At 41.2% G+C, this 16,847-nt stretch overlaps 1 protein-coding gene across 3 annotated transcripts in view; it reads right to left on the reverse strand.

Moving 5' to 3' along the window:
- Positions 1–16,847, reverse strand: part of TNFRSF19 (TNF receptor superfamily member 19) — a 101,434-nt gene that overhangs the window by 48,088 nt on the left and 36,499 nt on the right. For all 3 annotated transcript variants that reach the window (XM_003273107.4, XM_004088097.3, XM_003273108.4), the window contains one exon: positions 9,917–10,095. In XM_003273107.4, coding sequence (XP_003273155.1) covers positions 9,917–10,095 — 179 coding nt within the window. The remainder of the gene's footprint in view (positions 1–9,916; positions 10,096–16,847) is intronic.

The raw sequence follows: 16,847 nt of genomic DNA on the forward strand, positions 1-16,847 counted from the left end.
GTCTATACCTTCAGTCTATAAGGTAAAACTTAAAAATCATGATGGTGGAAATGAACACTATAATGAAAAATAAGCAAAGAACTTTCATTCCCAAAAGAAGAATGTTTCATAATTTTAAAATTTCATAATTAAACTGAAAAGCACGATGCAATTAAATTTTTTAAAAAAAATTAAGATGAAAATGTTTAATTCATTATTAATCAAGTACATTCAAATTAAAATGAAAATATATCATTTTTACTTAGAAAATTAGTAAAGTGCTGGTGTGAGTGTAGGCCAACAGGTATATGGATATATTGCCTGTGGGAACATAAATTGCCACTTTTAGGAGGGCAATTTAGCAATCTGTCACTAGAACTCAATAAAATAGTTTATACTTCTTATCTAGTAATTTCATATTTAGAAACTCAGCCTAAAGAAATAATCAACTGGGTAAAGATGTATCTGTAAGAATACAGGCCGGGCGCAGCGGTTCACGCCTGTAATCCCAGCACTTTGGGAGGCCGAGGCGGGCGGATCACGAGGTCAGGAGATCGAGACCATCCTGGCTGACATGGTGAAACCCCATCTCTACTAAAAATACAAAAAATTAGCCGGGCATGGTGGCGGGCGCCTGTAGTCCCAGCTACTTGGGAGGCTGAGGCAGTAGAATGGCGTGAACCTGGGAGGTATAGCTTATAGTGAGCTGAGATAGTGCCACTGCACTCCAGCCTGGGCAAAAGAGTAAGACTCTGTCTCAAAAAAAAAAAAAAAAGAATACAATCACAGCATTGTTTATAAAAGGAAAAAAGCTAATTAGGCACAATCCCAATGTCCACCAATAACCAATCAGGGTAGACCCAAGGCAATGGAATGCTAGGTGTCCTTTAAAAATGATGATGAAGACCTACCATACACATTTTTTAAAAGTCATGAAATATCATTAAGTGAAAACAAAGGAATGTATATGATATAATTCCATTTTGTGCAGGCACACACTTTCGTTATCAGTTTTCTCAGATTGTTTACCAATACATATAAAAATAGTTGTGTGTGGCCAGGCGCAGTGACTCATGCCTGTAATCCCAGCACTTTGGGAGGCTGAGGCAGGTGGATCACCTGAGGTCAGGAGTTCAAGACCAGCCTGGCCAACATGGTGAAACCCCGTCTCTACTAAAAATACAAAAAATTAGCTGGGCGTGGTGGTGGGCGCCTATAATCCCAGCTATTCAGGAGGCTGAGGCAGGAGAATCACATGAACCTGGGAGACAGAGGTTGCAGTGAGCCAAGATCGCGCCATTGCACTCCAGCCTGGGCAACAAGAGTGAAACTCCATCTCAAAAAAAAAAAAAAGAAAAAAAGAAAAAAAAAGTTATGTGTATATATTTGCAATGAAAAAAGTTTGGGAGTATATTATATACTGAATATGAACAGTGACTATTTCTAGATTGTGGGAATTCAAGTGATTTTCTTTTTTTCATATATATGACATAAATTTTCTATGACAAAAATAGTAATATAGAGAACAAGTCTACAAAGGACAGGTAGATGCAATTATTTTGTGAAACTGCATAATGTAGTAGCAAATCTGTATAATTCATGGTAGAAGCAAAATTTGCATTTGAAACTAGGTGAGTTATCTCAAATGCCCAGATACATTCAGAAATTGCTCAGCATTCTATTTTCACTTGATTATGACAATCTTTCTAAAGGATATATAATACAGTGACTTCCCACTAGATATTAATAAAATTACTCATTTTGGAATTTATGAAGTAAAAATTAAAAAAAAATAAACAAAGTTCGAGGACTCATACTTCCTGATTTCAAAACTTAATACAATGCAACAATAATCAAAATAATGTGGTATTGGCATAAAGACAGACAACTAGACCTGTGGAATAGACAAGAGAGCCCAGAAGTAAACCCTTGTGTATATGGTCAATGACTTTCAACAAGGTGCCAAGACCACTCAGTGAGGAAAGAACAGTCTGTTTAAGGAATGTTGGAGAAACTGGACATCTGCCTGCAACAGATTAAAGACCTAAATGTAAGACCTAAAACTGTAAAACTCCTAGAAGAAAATATAGAGGAAAAGCTTCATGACATTAGATATGGCAATGATTTCTTAGATATGACACCAAAACCATAGGAAACAAGAGAAAAAAATTGACAAATGGGACTACATTAAACTTAAAATCAGAGGACATACACATTCCTATGGAATGGAAGAAAATATCTGTAAATCATAGGTCTGATAAAGGGTTAATATTTATAATATATAAAGAATTCCTATAAACTCATCAATTAAAAAATCAACCTAATTTAAAAATGGGCAAGGGACTTGAATAGACATTTCTCCAGAGAAATGTCTTTGGAGAAATATCTTACATGGCTGACAGGTATATAAAAACATGTTCAAACATCACTAATCATCCCTGAACTGAAAAGTCAAAACCACATGAGATATCACCTCACACCCGTAAGGATGGCTACTATCAAAACAATAACAACAGACAAACAGATAATAACAAGTGTTGGCAAGGATGTGAAGAAACTGGAACCCTTGTATACTGCTGACGGGACTATAAAATGGTGCAGCCGCTACGTAAAACAGCACGTAAGTTCCTCAAAATATTAAAAACAGAGCTACCATATAATCCAGCAATCCCACTACTGTGTCTATATATCTAAAAGAACTCAAATCAGCATCTTGAAGAGATACTTGCATGCCCATATTCATTGCAGCATTATTCACAGTAGCCAAAAGGCAGAAGAAACCCAAATGTCCACTGATGAATATGGATAAACAAAGTATTTCACAGAATGAAATATTATTAGTCTTAACAAGTAGGAGGGGTTCCTGTCACATGCTACAACATGGATAAACCTTGAGGACATGATGCTAAGTGACACAAGCCTGTCATAAAAAGACAGATACTGAATGACTCCAATTGTACAAGGTACTTAAGAGTAGTCAAATTCACGGAAACAGAAAGAAAGGTGGTTTCCAGGGGCTGGGGGAAGAAGCAAAGGGGAGTTGTTTAATGGGTATACAGTTTCAGCCCGAGAAGATGAAAAAGTTCTGGAGATCTGTTTCACAACAATGTGAATATACTTAACTCTACTGAACTGCATACCTAAAAATGGTTAAGATGGTAAATTTTATGTTATGTGTTTTTTACCACAATAAAAAATGCATATGCAATTTTTTTAAAAATCACAAGACAATATAAAGGAGCTTTCTTCTTTAAGAAGTTTTGCTAAACATTGTAACCCATCCAAACTAATACTTTTTATAGTTTCAGCCAGAAAACTTGCCCAATAGAAGTTCATTGAATTAAATATCAAGAAAGCACAAAATAGTGTTTTATACATAAAAACTCATTTCATGTAAAAAGCAAAAAAAGTTAAAAAATGTAATATCCAACATTCTCAAGAACAAATATTGGGGATACAGAAATCCATCTTTTAACACTTAAAAAGTTAGGAAAATGGGAGGTATTGAGGATCAAGCATAGACACTACTTAACATTTTAAAAATAGAGAATTCTAATTGTGACAAAACAGTTTAGAGGTCTGAGCTTTCCCTGACAATCGAAGAAAATATATTTGCCAAACATTTTTTTAAAAGTTTGAAGACCATGAGGCAAATGAGGCTAGAAGGTTGTCATGTTTTGAATGACCATTTTTATTTTTTAATTAATTAATTAATGTTTGTTTGTTTATTTCTTGAGAGGGAGTCTCACTCTGTCACCCAGGCCGGAGTGCAGTGGCATGATCTCGGCTCACTGCAACCTCTGCCTCCCAGGTTCAAGCGATTCTCCTCCCTCAGCCTCCCAAGTAGCTGGGATTACAGGCACCCGCCACCATGCCTGGCTAATTTTTGTATTTTTTTTTAGAGATGGGGTTTTGCCATGTTGTCCAGGCTGATGTCACACTCTTGAGCTCAAGTGATCCACCTGCCTCAGCCTCCCAGTGAAGAGGAATTTTTAACTGAACTGAATCCAAATAGCACTGGTTAGTCTAATGAACACAGTGTTTGAAAACTGCTATTTTAAGAAAATCTGGCTGTAGACCGTTTATTCTTCACTCAATGAGTGCATTTCTGCAAGGAGATGACATGCCATAGAACAGCTCTGGTTTTACAATGACCTCACTTAACACAAGGTTGAAGGCAGTTACTATGCCCTGTGAATCACAGTCAAGTCAGGGCGGGATCTTCTGAAGTGTCTGAGACACTGGATGACAGCGTTGCTCTATCCTGGGCTCTTGCTAGCACCTTGGTGCTTAGTCAGCCTGCTGTTTGTGTTCCTCAGCAATTCACAGCAATGGCCCCTTCTTTGAAGGTGAACAAATGCTAATGACAAGATTAATCATTAGAGTAAGAGTCTAGGTCTCCTAAACAGTGTCATGGTTACCAGGGAACACCCTGAGCACAGACCAGAGAGCTGAGGCAAGGAGATGCGAAAACCCAGGCAGCTCAGGCAGCTTCCAGGAGCAAGGGGTCTGCTGAGGGTAGGGTGAGGGTGAAGTGAGCACGCAGCACAGACGGGCGGAGGCAGTCCCTGTGATTCCCATCAATCAATCACGGAAGCCCCAGCGGTGACCTCCCAGTGATATCAGATACGCACCTAAGCATGGGGCAGAGGAGCTGCGAGGTGAATTCCAGTCCTTTCATTTGCAAGCTGGGTGATTCTGGGAAGTCATTTATCCACTCCGAGAACCAGTTTCCCTCTTTGTTAAGAGGGGGTGGTAGGAATCCCTACTTTACAGAGTGGTTCGGATGATAGTAAGTGCTCAGTGTTAATTGTCATTGCCACCAGAAGAAAGAAGCAAAGAGCTGGCGGGGGCCAGCCTACTCTTCAGGGTGGGTTCCAGTTCCCCTGAGCCAGGAAGGAATCAGGAACCGGGTGCTGGCAGAGGAGCTTGGAGGTCTGTTGGCCACACTCTGAAAAAGTGATGCCAAGTTTTCCCTGGCTCCCAAAATCATCAATTGGCAATAATGTCCAATATTTCATTAGGGCTTCCTATGGCTTAGGCACTCTGCTAGGCACTTTACGTGCCTTCTATTTCTAATCCTTCTAACAATTCTGCAGGGTGGATTCTTACAGCATGGTCATTTTACAGGTGAGAAGAGTGCATGTCAGAGAAGTTAAATGCTGGTCTAAAGTCACAGAGCAGATGTGGGAATAAGGGGACTGGCTCTCTCAAATGACTCAAATTGTGGGCACAGAGGACAGATGATTTCCACACCCTACCTGCTACTGAGAGGGAAGCAGCTGGTGTCCTGGGGGGCTTGGTCCTATGGGCAGCAGCAGGTTCCTGCTAGAGAATGAGGCCGCAGGAGGCAGAGTGGCACCAAAAAGAGCAATGCCTGCCTTCTGCCTGACTTCTGCATCACTTTTTGGGGAGCAATATGCATTTTGCTCATGTCTTTCTGCCTCAGTTTCTCTGTTTATAAAATGGGTTTCAACTATTTGGTTTCTTCACAGAAGTACAGTTAAACTGGAAGAGTACTTTGAAAACACTTTGAAAAGACCTGGATAAAAGTCACTATGTAATTACGCCTGCCTCATATACTAATGCTGACTTAGAAAAAAATGGGATTTTAAAGTAATCATATAAATAAATTGTGAAACATCACTCAACTGTCTACTCACTTATAACTTTCCTATAGCTAAGTATTTACTTAAAGAATAAACAAACACTGTAGAAACTAGAGCAGCGGGCTCAAATGACAACGACCACGGGGAAGCAGGAGGAACCAGGCACGGTGGAGTCCCAGGCAGACCTGCTCCCCTCCTCCGGCAGCACAGCCCTGCGTGGACTCTATAAAATCCCAGTCCTAGGTCAGGCCTTTCCCCACCCTCCCTGGGCACTGCCTATCTCAGCCTGTACATCCCCTGAAGACCTCCTCATTTTCCTACCCCCAGATGTAGAGAGTAGACACGCACAGACAGGCTTTTATCAGAGAACCGGAGAACACGAACAACAGAGGTGTGTGAGATGTTCAGTTCATGTCCTCAATTAGATTTGCACAAGATCAAAACTCTGGGTAATGCTATCCATAGATACCGTCACAGGTCTGAGATTATAGACCATTCCTTTTTAAGGCACAGATTTATTGACTTATACTTTCTATACCACACAATTCACCCATTTAAAGTGTACAATTGGATAGTTTTCCATATAGTCACAGAGTTGTACAACCACAATCAATTTTAGGACATTTTCATCATCCCCCAAAGAAACCTCGTAACCTTATCAGTCACCTCCCATTCCCAACTCTCCCTAACCCCAGCCCTTAGGCAACACTAATTTCCTTTCCCTCCCTATAGATTTGCCCATTCTGGACATTTCAACAGAATCATGTAATATGCCATCATTGGTGACTAGCTTATTTCACTTAGCATAATGTTTTCTAGGTTCATCCATCTCATAGCATATGTCAGCATTTCTTTCCCTTTTACTGATGAATAATATTTCATTGTTTGAATATATCCCATTTGGTTTTTCCATTTATCAGTTGACAGACACTTGAGTTTGTCTTAGTCAGTTTTGTGCTGCTGTAATAGAATATCACAGACTGGGTAATTTATAAATAACAGAAATTTATTTCTCATAGTTCTGAAGGCTGGGAAGTCCAAGATAAAGAGGCCAATATCTGGTGTCTGGTGAGGGCCTTTCTGCTGCACCCTTTAGAGGGAAGAAATGCTGTGTCCTTACGTGGCAGAAGGTGGAAGGGAAATAAAAGGAATAAATTCCCTCTGTCAAGCCCCTTTATCAGGGCATCTTTTTGAGGGGAGGGCCCATCATGACCTAATTACCCCATAAAGGCCCCACCTCTTAATACAATCGCACTGGCAACACCTGAATTTTGGAGGGGACACATTCAAACCAGAGCTTGGTTGTTTCAGTTTTTTGGCTATTATGTAAACTGCTGCTACGAACACTAGTGTACAAGTTTTTGTGTGGACATGTTTTCAGTTCTCTTGGTTATATACCTAAGAGTCAAACTGTCAGGTCACATGGTAACTCTGTGTCTAACTTTCTGAAGGAACTCTAGACTGTTTTCCAACCTGGCTGTACCCTTTGCCATTCCCACCAACAGCATATGATGGTTTCAATCTCTCCACGTCATCACCAACATTCCAATCTCTCCACGTCATCACCAGTTACTGTCTGGTTTTTGTTGGCTATAGCTATCTTAGTGGGGTTGAAGAATGTGGGTTTGATTTGCATTTCCCTGACTGTTAATGATGTTGGGCAACTTTTAATGTGCTTATTGGCCATTTGTGTATTTCTTTGGAGAAATGTCTATTCAAATCCTTCATTGTTATTTTAATTGAATTATTTGTCTTTTTATTATTGAGTTGTAAGAATATGTGAGGACATATTCTACTTAAGATAGTTCCTTACCAGACATATGATTTGCCAGTATTTTCTCCTATTTTGTGAGTTGTGTGGTTGTGTTTCGTACTTCAAACGGTTTCCTTTCAAGTACAAAGTTTAAAATTTTGATAAAGTCCAACAGAGCTATTTTTTCTTTTGCTGCTTGTACTTTTGGTGTTAGCCCACTACATATTACAGCTCCCTAGGTGCTGTGTCTCTGTATATGACCACGCGGCACCCACTAGCCTATTTTCTACTCTGTTTCCACCCTTCAGGCCCAGAGCTTTATCTCCCCTCTGGCCTCAACAAGACCCCACCCCGGGACATCTGGTCAAAACCACTCTGATCTTGTGGTCGATCCCGTTAGTCTTTTGTCTGTAGTGCCTTGGAGCATGAATTCTGACGTTTGACTCCCATGATGTGGCTCCCAGACTCACCACACACAGGTTAGGTGATCTTGCCTGAATAATCTTAATCCTTAATAAGTCTCAGTTTCTTCCTTCTTAAAACATTGTGAAAAGTATAGAAAATAATTCGGCTGGGCGCGGTGGCTCACGCTTGTAATCCCAGCACTTTGGGAGGCCGAGGCGGGCGGATCACGAGGTCAGGAGATCGAGACCATCCTGGCTAACACGGTGAAATCCCGTCTCTACTAAAAATACAAAAAAAATTAGCCGGGCGTGGTGGCGGGCGCCTGTAGTCCCAGCTACTCAGGAGGCTGAGGCAGGAGAATGGCGTGAACCCGGGAGGCGGAGCTTGCAGTGAGCCGAGATCGCGCCATTGCACTCCAGTCTGGGTGAGAGCGCGCGAGCCTCCATCTCAAAAAAAAAAAAAAAAAAAAAAAAGAAGAAAATAATTCATGAAAAGTACTTGGCCGGGTGCCTGGTACATTGCAAGTAATAAATGCTTGCTGTTCCTGCAATGCCGTTTCTGGTTGTTTCTTCCTTTGCAATACAGACTGGTTTCTGATGCTCCAGGGTTTCTGGTTCCTCTCTCTTCTGTCTTTGGTCAGTAACTCTGGCTCCACTCTTATCTCCATTAAGCTCTACAGATATTCTGCTTCATCCCATTCTCTGCATACTTGGTGTAGCAATGGCTTCTCCCTGCCTTACAGATCACCCCCCTTGTCACCCTGAGTCCGGCTCTTCATCCAGACTCTCTCCTCCAGCTGTCCGTATTAATCCATCCCACAGTTACTTAGAAGCAGTCAGGAATTTAACTTCCTCCTCCCTGGTGCCCCCCTGGCCCAGGTGTGGTCCCTCTCCTTTCCCTGGACCTGGCTGCCTTATTGACAAGTCTATTTAAGGCTTCTGCGTTCGCACCTGCCCACCCCTTCCCCTGCTCTCTGTAACTCGGTGTACTGCGCGCCTCCCCCTCCCTGCCACTCCCTTGGCCTCCTGGCAGTTTTTTACCCACACCAGGTGGATGCCCACCTGAGAACCTCTTGCTGGAGTTTCCTTCTGTCTGCGGTGCTCTTCCTCACCTCTCTGCTTGGCTCAGTGCCTCGTCTCCTTCAAGCCTTTGCTCAGATCTCACCTTTGCAGTAAAGCCTATCCTGACGACCCAATTTACACTGTCACTGTCCTGCCCCTCACTGTGGCCATGCCCAATTGCCCTTGTCTGCCTTAGGGTTTCTTCCATAGCAGTTATCATCTATCTTTCTGCACAATTTGCTTCTTTATTATTTACTATTTAAATATTTTTTAAAACCCTGTAAGAAGCCGGGCATGGTGGCTCACGCCTGTAATCCCAGCACTTTGGGAGGCTGAGGCAGGCAGATCACCTGAGGTCAGGAGTTTTGAGACCAACCAACATGGAGAAACCCCTTCTCTACTAAAAATACAAAAAACTAGCCGGGCATAGTGGCGCATGCCTGTAATCCCAGTTACTCGGGAGGCTGAGGCGGAAGAATCACTTGAACCTGGGAGGCACAGGTTGCAGTGAGCTGAGATCGCGCCATTGCACTCCAGCCTGGGTGACAAGAGTGAAACTCTGTCTCAAAACAAAACAAAACAAACAAACAAAAAACCTATAAGAAATAAGCTTCCCATGGGCAGGGATCTTTGCCACTTTATTTTCTAACATAGTCCAAGTATGTAAGGCAATGCCTAAGGTGGTTGGGCACATCTCTGCTGAATGGCTGAATGGTGTAACCCGCCCTCCTCTGATGCTAATGAGGGTGAACATTGTCAGAGGATTGCCGGTCGCATGGGTCGCCTCTTTTGTGGGTTGCTTGTTCATTTTTGTGTCCATTTGTCCAAGTTTTCTTTTTTATTGATTTGTAGGAACTCCTTGGATTTTCATAACAGAAATCCTTTGTTAGCATGCCTATTCGTTTTCTTTATAACCAGTGTCTGCTGAATGCATGTCACACGGTACCACAGATAATCCACTGTTTAATATTGAAAGAAGTCACAAATACTCCACCAGCATCTTCAGGTTAATATCAGCATGCATTCCAGTTTAGAATGGAACAAGGGAATTGCCTTTTTAAAAGTTACTTAATTAAATAATTACAAGGGAAAGAAACTGGCCAACTCACCCTGGCAAGCAGTCCCCGCAGATGGCATCACTGGTGGCTGAACAATTTGCCTTCTGAAAGCGGTTCACCACTGTGCAGTCCAGACAGGGCTTGCATTTCTGGAAGCCCCAGTCCTCCTTGAACCTGTGCAGCCGGCACGTCACACACTGTGCATCCTCCCCATAGCCAAAGCCACATTCCTGTGGGGATTAATGGGCAATAGAAAGCTATTCAGACTTTGCAAGCATGAAAAGGAAAGACCGCTAGGATGAAACGAAGACCTGGTCTAATAATTACCAAGTGTCGGCCTTCCTAGACACAAAGGCAGCTCTTTCAGCAAGTTCAAATGTGTCTTCCACTGCTAATGATCTCTCTTACCACGGTAAGTCCACTTAGTCATCCACTTTATTCAAGAAGCCGCGAGCATGAGAATAATCAAGGGTCTCTCAGGCTCCCACCGCTGCGTTACTACCAGTGGATGGCAGAATTATGGCACCACTTCTCCTCTAATTAAGCCAGTCATGTGCATGCTCAGAAGCTAAAGCCAGGGAAACATTCACACACTCACTTCTAAGGCAGAAATCAATACTTTGGTATCAGGGGCGTTATTTTAAAAAATGAGGATAAGTGCATAAGAAATTTCATTAGCGGACAAGCCCAGAAATCAATTCAAACGGAGAGCTCCTTGAAATAGTTAGCAATTTAGTATTTCCTGAGAGTAGAAAGAGTCTTACATATTTGTTAAAAGGATGTTAACTTGCTGTTGAGACAAACTCTGTGGTACTAAAGTTTTCAAGCTTCTCTAGATTCGAACATCAGAACACACTGTTTTCCAAGAGTGGGCAAAACAAATGGCTCTTTGACCCACATACAATCATTTCCACAAGTTCAAGAACTCAGTAAACTACAGCATATCACATAACATAGTTATAATGCAACTATAAAAAGAAGAATGTAGATGTGATCTGTGTTCATGACAATTTTAAAAATAAGTTTTAATACAGAATTAGAAGTATGATTCCGTTGTTTACAAAAACATTCATGTAAGTACCAACATTTATGGGTGCTTATTCTAGGCCAAGAACTTTACACCATTATCTCAATAATCCATACTCCTTCCCAATCAGGGCAGCACTGCCATTTTTCCCATTTCATAGATTGGGGGATAGAGCATCAGAGAAGTTATGTACCTTGGTCTAGGTGACAGAAGTAGTGTTAGAACCAGGATTTCAACCTACGTCGTCTAATTCCAGAGTCAGGCTCATAACCACTACACTATAGGGCCTGCCAGGTACTCTCTCTCTCTATATATATATACACATATATATATGTATGTATGTATTACTTATCCACAGGAAGCGGCTGAAAGACTACGCACTGTTGGTAACACCCGTTGTCGGTCTTTGTGATGGTTTCTATAGAACACTCATCATTAACAAAAAACAGACAGTGGCTTAAGAGGAGCAAGAAGGGCACCCATGCAGGCAGCAGGCTGGGCAAGCCCACAAATGCAGACTGGATGCTGCAGAGGAAGAAGGGTTTGCAAGAAATCTCAGTTTCCTCATTTGTAAACCCTGGATGCTAAAATGCAAGTCCCACTTAGTTCAACATTCCCATTTTTTCTGTAAAATTTATATATTTTAATTTCTTCATCCATATTTATATACGAAATCAACTAAGCATTACTTATTGGCCAAAAATTACATGAAAACCAACTTGAAGGATAGTGCTGCCTGTACTTAATAAACTACTCAACAAAGGATTCGGAGGAATCACTTCCATCTAGATTTTTACTAATTAACTCATTCACATTTTGGGTGAGTGATACTTTCTTTCCTCCTTTCAATTACTCTGTCTGTCTTTCAAACGTACGTCGGGAGTGCGCACAACAAAGAACTGAGGAGAAAAAGGTGGAAGGTCAGCTGCCTCCTCACTCCTGAGAGCTCCAGCCACACGATGTTCTACATCAGAGGCACAGAGAGGAGAGGGGGAGAAAAACAACACTTGATTTAAAGAACTGATTAACAAGTTAGAATTTCTTTAAAATTGTTAACAGGGATTATCTCTTTCAGGGGAGGGGAAGATTAGAATTACAGGGTGCTCTCAAGTTTTATAATTCTGCAAAATGTAATTTTTGCAAAAAGCATCCATTACTCTTGTAATGGGAAAACGATAAAGATGCATATTCAAGAAGAATTTCTTTGGACATGTGCTGGGTCTTTGTGGGGTGATCGTTGTGATTCTGGCTCTGTGCTGGGACAGCTGTGTTTTTGCTGAGCACTTTGGTTGCTGGGAGAGCTGTGTGCAGGCACAGGCTTTCTGAAGTACAGGAGAGAGCCTCCCACTCCCAAAGTCCCTTGGGATCAAAGCACAAGTGCATGTGACCTTCTGGGGATGGTCTCTACCTTGTTCCCAAGCTAGGGTTCTCCACAGCAAAGGTTCAGGAAAGAGCAGAGTGCTTCAAAATCACACTTTGATCCAGGCAGCTTGAGGTTGTAAGAGTCTCATGTAAGAGTTAAAACACAACAAAGGAAAGGAAGAAGGAGGAGAAGTACAAGGGAAAACAAAGGGAAAGAGAAAGGAGAATGCAGAGAAAGAGGTGCATTAACTGGAAATAAATGTCCTTGGAAATTCTGTTTCAAGCCAGGTCTACAAAGGAGAAAAGTATGTATTTTCCTACATTGGATCTAAAGAGACATGAGTTTGAATGCCAGCTCTGCCACTTGTTGGACAAGTTATTTTGGGAATTCTCCGATCCTCAGTCTCTTCGTCTGTGAGATGGGGATAAGAACACCTGCCCTAAAGGTTGTGTGAGGAATAAATGGGAATACATATAAAGTGCTGAACTGTAAATCAAGCACAGAGTGCACATTTCCTAAACAAATTATACCTATAAGTGTTAGGATTTTGGATTTTCTACAATCCAATAAATAAACCAACTTTGCTGATTCAAGAATCATAAAGCTTCACTGGAAATAAGTGGATCATCAGACCCCAATTTCCATCTAAGACATTTTTATTGACTAAGAATCTTTCAAAAAGAAATCATAATTTTCTTAATTAAAACAAGTTTAATGGAACACAAACTCTAATTCAACCCTATCTGAGTCAACTGCTGCACCGTGCTGTAAGAGCCCTGCGTTCCTGCCAGTCAGTCATTCAACTGTGGCTCCCTGTCCTGCTGACTGTGTCCAAGTCACCTCTTCCCTCCATTGAGAAACTGTACAAGTAATCCAATGGACTAAAACAGTTTTGAGTGTCACAACTGTTTTGAAAACGAACATACAGCTTAATGTGGCAGAGGTCTTTGTGGTTATTTTTTGACAAAATAATAAAATTCATTGATTATATCCCAAATACTAATGGGAACTTTTATAAAGACTGTTTATTTGGGAAATTTTACTTAAAATAGATTTTCTCTAAAGTATTTACTATTTTCAAAAATATAATATTTTTAAAGCCTAATATTAATTTGAAACTGTTAAAAAATAGCCTGCAGTTCATAAAAGTCTAAGAAATTGATGAAGTGACCATTCTACACATTGAATTAATGAGAAACCATGAAATAACTAGAAATTCAAAGAAGGTGATTCCAAGGAATTAAATTACAGTATGGTGTCTGTGACAGCAACCGCTTTTTGAGTTGACTGTCATATTTCTAATGCACCTTAAACACAGACTCTGTAATTACTCATAATCCAGGCTATAAAGTAAACTACATATAAATACTAAATTACCCCCAATATAAATGTCTGCTTTGATGTTTTCATTTCATTCAGTAAAGCTGGGTGGTTAAAATGCCTTGAAATCTTCCCCATTAAGTTCAATAAATAACTACTGAGAACAAAAGAAAGAGGGAAAACACCTGAAAGGGAAGCTCAACAGCCTCCAAACCATGGTGACATTGGTTAGCACAGATTGACACTGCCTTCACAAACTTGTGTCACCACCCTGGCCGAGATCATTTCTTTTTATCATTCATATACTGAAAAACTATTACACACATGAGATTTAAAAAAAAATAATCAAAGAGTACACCTTTCTTCCCATCCCTGCTCCTTAACTTCCCACTCCCCCAACACAGGTATTGGGGTGACCTGTCAAAAAATATCCTCCTGGCGTGAGTGCATGTATTTAACACTGTTCTGCAACTAGATTTGTTTTCCCATGCCATACATCTTGGACAGTGCTCCATATCAGCAAATAGAGAGTATTCCCTTGCATGGATAGAGCTGGAGCTGTTCTGACTCACCATTGCACCCCAAGTCCTGGCACAGAAAGGGTATCCATTTAGGTTGGGCCCACTGCATTTGTATTGATCAGATGACCTAACCATGCAGCAAATGAAAACAGTATCAAATCTTTTTTGTTTTTTCCCCCATGGGGATAGAAAGAAGTAATTTCCCTAGGTATATTATTTTCTGCTGCAGGCAGACAAGTAAGCAAATAAATAATGAAATGAGCTATGTTTGAGTTTAGCCTTTTGACAAGGACTCTCTCCTTGACCAAACTCTAGATAGGTTCTTATGAGCCACTTTCTGTTGGGCCCTGTCCTCAGGAGCCCAGTTTCCCAAAAACCTGGCTAAGTCTGGCCATGCTCAATATCTTCTCAGGTTCCTCAACCCTCACTATCCCCCAGGTGATGCCTGGTCACCCTGGCCTGTCTTCAGCAAGAATCCTGTGAGGTCATTTTAGCCAGAATCTCCCTCACCCCTGATGGTTCCTCTTCATGATTTTCCATCCACCAAACCCAGCCTGCTCCTTGGCTATATATCCCCCCTTGCCTGTGCTGTATTTGGAGTGGAGCCCAGTTCTACACTGAGCTTTCATTTCCTCTACTGCAACAGTCCTGAGTAAAATCTGCTGTTCTACTGTCCAGTTCTGGGTTTTCTCTGACACTTTCCAAGCTGCACTAGAGTTGTCCCTCCCATCATGGCAAGAGAAGGAGTGTGTGTGTGTGTGTGTGTGCATGTGTGTGTGTGTCTGTGTGTGTGTGTGCCTGTGTGCATGTGTGTGTGTGTCTGGTGAGGGGAGGGCAAGGAGGGTATAGGCAGAGTATGTCCATCTTTAGCCTGGGCTTCAGGATAAGGGCTATGTGATTATGTTTATGGAGCATGGTCCACCATTAATATCAATGGTAGAAATGCATTTCTGTTTTAAAATACCCCATGGTCTGTATTCTTGAAATTATGACCTGGTACCTTAAAAGCTTGAAGGAAGTACCTAGTACTTCCCCGAATCCCTGAGAAGACATTTTTTATCAATAAACTTTAAGATGGGAAAGTATATGAATAGATAAAATAATAATGCAATAAAAAGGCATTATTATAGAGCCCCTACTTACTTCCTAAAATCATATGAGAAGTGAACAACCCATGGTATCCAACGCCTCCCTCCACCTCTCCTTCCCAAAAGCCTGGTATCTAACAGGCCAGTGAATAAGAAATAAATGCCTGCTGATAAACAAATGGATGAACAAATATTGTTTAAGGCAGTATTTCCTAAATACTTAAAAAAAAATCCTAGGGAGCAATAGCCTGTAAGGGCCCCAGCAATGGCTCCCATGTGGTGAGGCCATATAGTCCTCCTGGGCTGCAGAGTGGCAGGCAGGGTAGGCTGGGCCGGGGATGTCTGGGTGGAGTGGGGTCAGCAGCTTTCCTTATCTTGGTCCCAAGGGAGCAGAGGGCTGGATTCAGCTGGGCTACTTCCACCCAAGCTGTAGCTCTGTCACTCTGCCCAATATTTTTAAGCCACATTTGGTGGTTTTCCAGTAGCAAAATGACTTAAAGTAAACAGTCCCCAAATCCCCTTCCTTCTTTTCTCCTGCAAATCCAGCCTTTAACAAAAACATAAGCACGTCCTACCTACAGGTTGGAGGAGCAGCTCTTCAAACCACAGGGGAAGACTCACAGACTCTCGTCGTCCAGGAAACGCATTCTGGGCCTTGGGTTGAAAGCACTATTTATTTGTACAGCCACTGCGTTATTAACTGCGGTCCTTTGAACTTTAAAAGTTAAATGTTAAATTTTAAATGTGGATGGAGAAGTTATTTGAAGGGAAAATCTAGGGCATGTAAATGGAAATGACAAATTAGGTTTATGTTGCTGGTGCTTAGAAATCAACTTTTAATTTCCTTTAATAAAGCAACATTGAAAAGATATTTCCCCTCAACTTTCAGCTTCTAAAAATCCGTGCTTGAGTTTTTTAGAGAAAACTGACAAGCAAGGGCTTGTTAATGTCTTACAACCATCCCTAGGCTAGATCAGCTATAATTAAACATAAATAAAGTGAGCAACACTGTAATTAAATGGCAGAAATGAATCTCATGTTTTATGCTTGCAAATTAATTTTTTGAAAAACTTTCCTCATAGAGACAAAAACAGTTTTCAAAAATGTAAACATCTTCAGAAATACGAAGCTGGGTACGCCGCGTGTGGAGGAAACTGTGTTGTTGTTTACAAGAGTTAATTTTTTCACATTAACTAAAGTCCTCCCAATAATTGGTTAGAAAAGTTTACTTTGAAAACTGTGCCAGAGACTTGAAGCCTGTTTCAAGTGGTTCATGCAAAAACTAGTTTCCTGATTTACTGCTGCGAGGCGATCATGTTAAAAGCACATTGTTGGCATTAACGCCGGTGAGGAGGATTGGCTGGGGCTGGGCGAATTCTAGGCAGTAAGAATTAAAAGTCTAATGTGGTTACTTCAGGAAAACAAAAATCATCCTCTCCCACATATCCCAAAGTTAGGTTTATTTTTGGGAGCTGAAACGATGCCTGATGGCCGAGTAACCCTCACCATATTTATGGTTCAGAATGCCCAGCAGGTACTACTTATGGGGCGCCCAGAACAAGCTTTTGTATTTTTTGACTCTGAAATAGGAAAAATATTCTGAATTATCTTTCTCATACACTTTCAAAATCGAAATCCTGTAGTGGAGGAGAGATAGGGTAAA

This window comes from Nomascus leucogenys, chromosome 5 (genome assembly GCF_006542625.1).
Source record: "Nomascus leucogenys isolate Asia chromosome 5, Asia_NLE_v1, whole genome shotgun sequence".
Taxonomy (NCBI): domain Eukaryota; kingdom Metazoa; phylum Chordata; class Mammalia; order Primates; family Hylobatidae; genus Nomascus; species Nomascus leucogenys.